The sequence below is a fragment of the Galeopterus variegatus genome, unplaced genomic scaffold (genome assembly GCF_000696425.1).
Source record: "Galeopterus variegatus unplaced genomic scaffold, G_variegatus-3.0.2 Scaffold443, whole genome shotgun sequence".
NCBI classification, from domain to species: domain Eukaryota; kingdom Metazoa; phylum Chordata; class Mammalia; order Dermoptera; family Cynocephalidae; genus Galeopterus; species Galeopterus variegatus.
The window spans coordinates 54,961-62,023 of NW_007726554.1; the positions used below are offsets into that span (position 1 = coordinate 54,961).

At 45.1% G+C, this 7,063-nt stretch overlaps 2 gene segments (V, D, J or C); both read right to left on the reverse strand.

Annotated features, from left to right (window-relative positions):
• Window positions 1-1,228: 1,228 nt before the first annotated feature.
• On the reverse strand, window positions 1,229-1,801 carry LOC103587327. The segment is given in 2 exon segments: window positions 1,229-1,653; window positions 1,753-1,801. Coding segments are annotated over 2 exon segments (474 nt in total).
• Window positions 1,802-6,159: 4,358 nt separating this feature from the next.
• On the reverse strand, window positions 6,160-6,780 carry LOC103587328. The segment is given in 2 exon segments: window positions 6,160-6,581; window positions 6,681-6,780. Coding segments are annotated over 2 exon segments (471 nt in total).
• Between the last annotated feature and the right edge of the window lie 283 nt (window positions 6,781-7,063).

The window sequence follows — 7,063 nt, forward strand, 5'->3', positions numbered from 1 at the left end:
AATTTAAAAAGCAAAACCAATAGACAAGCACAAGGCTAATCATCTTTTTTTCTGCTCTTTCTCTACTCCTTCTGTCTCTCTAAATAACCATATATTTTACAACTTTCTCCTTCCTTACACAAATATATAAAACTGTATATAAACTTAAAAAGGGACTTTTACTGATTTGTTTTTTCTTAATTTTGCAAATTATTTTGCCCTTGACATTTTATCTTGATCATTTCTACGAGTGAACAGACTATTTGGCTTTCTTTTAACGTTTTTGTACATACGAAGAGAAGGCCACACACACATAAATGAGATAGGATCATACATTCTGGGTACATTTTTTTTTACGTTTTTATAACTGTCAAAAGTATAACTATAATTGGTGGATGAAACCAGCAAACTCAATTTTAAAAACAAGTTCTTTTACTAAAAGAAAAGTATACAGCTTCCTATGCATAAATGGCCTTACAGACTTTAAGACACACTCCATGGTTATAATCTTGCTTGACAAAGGTAAGGGACATTTTAGATTTTCTGTGCTATTCAAAGGGCAGAGTGTGGGCACTATTTTATTTTCCAGGTAAGAAACATGGAGAAAAAAGAGACGAGAATCCAAGGTATGCGTAAGAATTGCACAATTGTCTTAGACCACAAAATCTAAGTAGAAGAAGGGAATTGAGTGTATGAGGAGGTGATACACAGTGCAATGTTTGCAGAAGAAGTCAATCAGAGGTCCTAATGGGATTGAAGAATTATTGCAGAGATGGAAAAAAAGAAGATTGTGGGAGACAATAGGATGTTTGAGAGAGCTGTTTTAGAGGTGGTTCAGTTTGTTTGTAACTGCAAGTCTAGAATATGAGAGTGGAAGTTAGTATCTGAGATGTCTCAGAGGCAACGATCACTGGAGTGAGCAACTGAAGAAACTGAGGAGCCAGAGTATCACTTAGATGTTGTAGGACATCAGAAACTCTGGGAGTTTTAAGGTGGAAGAGACAGAAATGGTGGAGAAGCCATAATGAAAGCAAAAAGGGAGGAAATGATCCGTGCACATTGGCTGCACAGTTTTAAGCTCAATCACTTGAAAATTGTGACATGCACCCTCAATCTTGGACTCAGTCGCCCTATGAGAAATTTGTGAGGAACCCCAAGAACCAGCCTTCACACTGCCTTTCTAGAAAAATCTCCTAACGAGATATTTCATTACATTCTGTTCTTGCCTTGCCTGGGGACAGATAGAACATCAAGCCCACGTCCTTCCTGTGATGGGGGAGGAGGCTAGAAGGGCTGCTGAGAACTGCTGGGAGCTGAAGGAGAAGGGGAAGCACCAGGGTTTGTGCACAGGGAGGGGGGGATCCTGCAGCGCTGTGGCTGAGCTGCTGGCACAGAGGTAGAGTGCTGAGTCCCTGGGTTCTGTGGGCTGGATCTTCAGAGTGGAGACTGAGGCGTTAGGCATCTGAGCTGAGAATCGTTCCTTGGGCATCCCTTTGTCATCTATGGGAGCCTGGTTGCTGAAGTAAATCAGCAACTCCAGGCCCTGCACCACAGTCTGTCTATACCAGAAAAGGGCAGTGTGTCCTGAAATTGGCTGACATCTCAGAGTAACTGCTTGTCCCGTCTCCGTCACTTCATGCCTGGGTGTCTGGATGACTTCAGCATCCATGGGCTCTGTGGAAAGGAACAGAATTTGGGGAGAGAATAGGAAGACAATTGGAATCATAGCTGGCAATGTTCAAAAGTGAAGATTCTGTATTTCTGAGAACTCACCTACTCCCAGGAGACAAAGAATCACACAGCAGAGGAGCCGGGTGACCATGGCAGGTTGGGGCAGGAGGAGGCTTCACCCTTATGAGGTTCTTGAGGGCATGAGCAGAGGAGCTGGGGATTCCAAGCCCAAAGTGGAGGGTGGACTGGCAGTGACATCACTGTCTCTGTCACTGCTCAGAGGACCTCCTTCCAAAGTTGAACATTAGTCCTTTGCACAAGATTGGCCGAAATAAATCGTAATTATTCTGGGGTGCAGTTGGCTCATTCACAGATTCACTGCTACCTCTGATAGTGCCAGTGCTTCAGTGACCATCACAGACAGCATCTCCCAATCTCCCTTCTCTGATGTACCATGTACTGACTGCCTGCTAGATGTTTCCACCTGGGTGTGCCATCAGCACCTCAAATTCTGGACATCAATAACTTTTTAAATCTCAAAAGCTTCTTTATTCCTTACACTGGCAGTTTCTCTTTCTGAGACACACTAAATCAAAATAATTAATTGCTTAGTTAGGGCTTTGTCCCAGATCCCTCCTGGAAGCATCTGGACCTGGCTGCCATGCTCATCATGAAGTGGACTAGGTGGATGCCCTGGGAACAGATGGGACTGTGTGCAGATTTTATTCCCAGTGAGGGTCAGAGATAGTGCTCTGTGCTGCTGTTTCCTCAGCCCACGGCACAGTGCCTCCTGCATTTCCATATCTCCTCCACATAGGAGGTTCTTAACTTCTCCACATTAAGATTGCTGTTCATAGAGAGGATGGAACCTGCTAGCTCTGAGTCTTCGCTGTTGCTGCAGAGATACACTCTTCCAGCACCCCAAACTGGGAAGTATGTCAAGATGGCAGAGAGAAACGTATGGCAGTGAAGCCCTCATAATGGCAGAGAATCAGCAGTGCTCACTCTCCCTCGTCCGGTGGATACAGGGCTTCAGAAGGAAGATAAAAACACAAACACATAGAATCACACTTTGAGACAGGACATAGTATTCCAGGATGGAGATGTTTTTATTTATATATCCAGAATGAATCTCCTCTAGGATACAAGAGTCATGAAACAGAGACTGTGATCATATAACAAGTTCAACACGTGAGTGGGGTATCTCCTTCCTCAGTGCTCTGATCCTTACTGGTAAAAAGAACCAGACGTTGGGTCACTGAGGCCCTGGTGATTTTTTCTGATGATATTAATCTACTATGGGCTTCTGAAGGTTGAGAGCCCCTCTGACTCAGGGCACAGTTCAGGCTGTCTTTCTCAGGGCCCAGCTTTAAAATTCCCCACCACAGCAGCGGGACAGGACCAGGCTGGATTTAGAGGAAAGCCCTTTCCAACAGCTTTTCTGATGTTCCTAACAAACACAGTCGCTGTTTTGATTCCCTACATCAGGGCATAGTTGTACGAGACCAGCTCCTGCTCCCCCACACCCTATGCAGGCTCACAGGCACCCCATGAGTTTAGACAGGTGGCCTCGTATGCTCATCTTTTCATCCTTTCCTATAACTAGCGGAGAGCTTCCTCAGTGATCTGCATTAGCTAATGGAACACAATTCTCTCTACCTCTTTGTCTCTCTCTCTCTCTCTCAACAAAGGCTACTTCTTCAATCAGGAAGGGGCTTCCATTATTACACTGTAACAGAGATGTACCCTAATGATCTGCATTAGCTAATGGAACACAATTCTCTCTATCTCTTTGTCTCTCTCTCTCTCTCAACCAAGGCTACTTCTTCAATCAGGAAGGGGCTTCCATTATTACACTGTAACAGAGATGTACCCTACCTGCCCTGTTGTCCTGAAGAATGTGTGAAGAGTTAGGATGCAGGGTCCTTTCCTTCTAGTATATTGGCCACAATCTTTGCAATCTACCGAGGCTCTCCCTAAGCACACATCTCTGTGGGTTAATGAGACTTGAGTTGGAGGATGGAAGGGGATGGGAATCTTGTGTCCACCTTTATTTCTCTGCTCATGTTTTGGCACTAAAAAAAAAAAAGATTAAGTTAATTTGGACCTAGTGGTAGTAGTTGTATGTGTATTCCTGGCCCCTTTGCATAATGACCACCCCAAACTTGGCTACAATCCCATGCTTATTGATCTTAACCTATCTGCACAAAACTGAAGTCGTTGGGTTCCACCCTTCTCTCTCCAACACTTGCTCAGTGCCCACAAATTGGGTTTGTAATTCAGGGACCCAGCCTGAGCTTTTCCTTTTTCCTCCACTACTAGACAGTTCTCTCGGCTTCTCTACAGAGTCACAGAATGGTGGTGGAACTGTAGTGTCTCCTGGTGGCCAGTGGGGCTGAATCACTAGAAATGACTTTGTCAAGATGAGATAGGAGGTGCTTAGTCTCCTGGGGGTCAGGTTTCAGAGGCCATTCCCTTGGGTCTTAAATCACTCCCCTGGAATTCAATCCACACTTCTGAGTCCTAAGCTACGGGGGCCTGCAACACCCATTTTCAGCACGAGCACATGGAAATTAAGACTGTCCTTTCTACATGTGAAGCAATTAGACTTCTGTATTACAATTTTTGGGAAGGGACATTGTTGAATTTGTACTTACATGCCCAAGAATGACCAAAGCTTGGTAAATCAGCCTCAGTAATTATTGTGTTACTACTGGTATTATTCAAGCTTCTTGCAGCCTTAAAGGGGATACTTTGGAGAAGAACATTCCAGGCAAAGGGAACAGTCAGAGCACAGGCCCTAAGGCAGAAGTGGGCCTGGAATACCTGAGGAATGGCCAGAAGGCCAGTGTGGCTGTTGGAAAAATAAGCAAGGGAAAGAGGAATAAAAAAGGAGGCAAGAAACACAAAGGAGAGGGAAATGATCTAGGGCCTCACAGGCTCGTGTAGGCTCTAGGTTTTTCTCTGAGTGAGATGGAAACTATTATATGTCTTGAAATAAGACATAGTGAGAATCATATAAGAGCTTAGACAATGTGAGAATTAAAAACATGGGAGTATAGACATTGTGTGCTACATGGGCTGAGACATCAGAAAGATAGAAGAATTGTAGTGTTCCTGGCATTAGTGAGGTGGAAAGAAGGGAGGTAATGGTAGGAGGATAGGTGATTAAAATAAAAATGTTGGAAGGAACTTTGCTGCTCCTTGCATGGTCTGTAATCATGGAAGTGAGTCTGAAAAAAATAATTGAAGGAAAAAAAAAGTTCTCAGAAGTGAGGAGGTCAAGAAAGTGAGAAGCCAAGGCAATGTATAAATCGTCCATGGGATGGTCAACTCTTCAAGAACAACGACTGGATTAGCAGCAGGCAGAAGGCATGAGTGGGAGGAGAGATCTGATAGTGAAGAAGTAACCACCACAATAAAGGGTGATGGTCTGCTGTCATGCGTGTCAGGAAGCTGAGCTTTGGAGGAGGAGGGAGAATGATCTGGAAGCAGCAGTGAAGAGTCAGGAGAACAAGGAAAGTACTAAAGCCACACCTAGACAAAAATTATGTCCCTTGACGTACATGGAAAAGGAACTGAATTTCATTCTGCGCCATTTCATCTCAGAAGTCAGAGCCCTTAACTGACAGAAAATAGGACCGTGACAAGTGGTATTGGGCTACAAGGCAGAAATCAGGTAAACCTGAATGGCCTCGGGCACTCCAAATACAGGCATCTTTGTACCCGTTGCCAAAGATGCCCTGAGAGAGGCTGAGAAACCATCAGTATATTAATAAGACTCTAGAAGACAGGAATTATAGCTATTCAGAATGGGCAGCAGATGTTGTGTAGAAATTCCTGGCACAAATCAGAAGAAAAATATAGGTTTGGGTCTTAAGGACCTGATAAGAGAGGAAAGAAGACAAGTGAGACTGGGTGGCCTGTGTGCTGCAGATGTCCCACCGTGGATCCACACAGATGGTTCCAGAGCAGGCAGCGGAGGAGCCCTCATCAGAACCTGAGTCCACACAAGCCCTCAGCTCCCCCTGGGCTCTCCCCCGCAGGATGGAGACAAATGGATCTCAAGACTCCAGGAGTGGCGGCTGGCATCTAAACTGTTAACTGCCTGCATTACCCATATTTGAGACACTCTTTGAGTGTAATGAAAGATTCCTATGTAAATGCTAAGTTGAAATTAGCATTCAAAGAAATGTCCACAACCACACTGAAGAAATTTCTTTCATAATTGAGAAAACACCAGAGGAGGAAACTCTGTTCATAGCTTACAGTGAGAAGAGAATAGAGAGGCTTAAGCAGTTCAGAAGACTTGGCCATTACCAGGAGCCCCCCCTTCAGATGGGGATGGCAGGCAGGAACTCCGCACCGTGGGTAATTAGGGTTTATCTAGCATGTGTGTCAGTGACCAGCAGACAATTTGTGAGGGATCCACAAAACTCATTTCCTACATTACTTTCTACACAAGATTTTCTCTGTTGGTACCTTATCATTTTCTGTCTCTGTCATTCCTCAAACCCACTTGCTTCTTACAGAGAGAAAGAAACAGAGAAGACTTAGAACTACTGGGAACTGGAGAGGCAAGAGGAAGCACCAGGGTTTGTGCACAGGGAGGGGGGGATCCTGCAGCGCTGTGTCTGAGCTGCTGGCACAGAGATACATGGCGGAGTCCCCGGGTTCTGCGGGCTGGATCTTCAGAGTGGAGACTGAGGCGTTAGGCATCTGAGCTGAGAATCGTTCCTTGGGCATCCCTGCATTGTTCATGGGAGTCTGATAGCTAAAGTAAATCAGCAGCTCCAGGCCCTGTACCACAGTCTGTCTGTACCAGAAAAGGTCGTAGTGGCCTGCAATTGGCTCACATCTCAGAATAACTGCTTGTCCCATCTCTCTCACCTCATGCCTGGGTGTCTGGGTGACCTGAGCATCTGTGTGCTCTGTAAAAGAAGACAGAATTGAGGAACAGAATGAGGAAAATATAGGGAGCCATCAGGACAGAAGCCCACATGAGAATGCCCAATATTCTGAGGACTCACTCGCCATCAGAATACAAAGGGCCACACAGCAGAGAGTCTGGGGGCTCATGGCAGGGTAAGAGCAGATGTGGATTATCCCAGTATAGGGCCTTTGTGAGCATGAGCAGAGACATGAGTGTTAGGACATTTTATCACCAGGAGATGTGTCTGTCAGAGGCATCACTGAATGAGCCACCACCCCCAACATGAAAGTTCCCTTCAGAGGAGGCTGCACCTCTGAGAGATGAATTGGGCAGGACTGAACTCAACAGTGGTTGACCTGAGATACAGATCTACACATCCAGAGGTTCTCTGAATTGTTTTTTATTTTGTATTATCTATTCAGCATCGTTTCTCTATTGTATCTGTCACCCAAGATCATGTCACCTACAGACATCTGCACT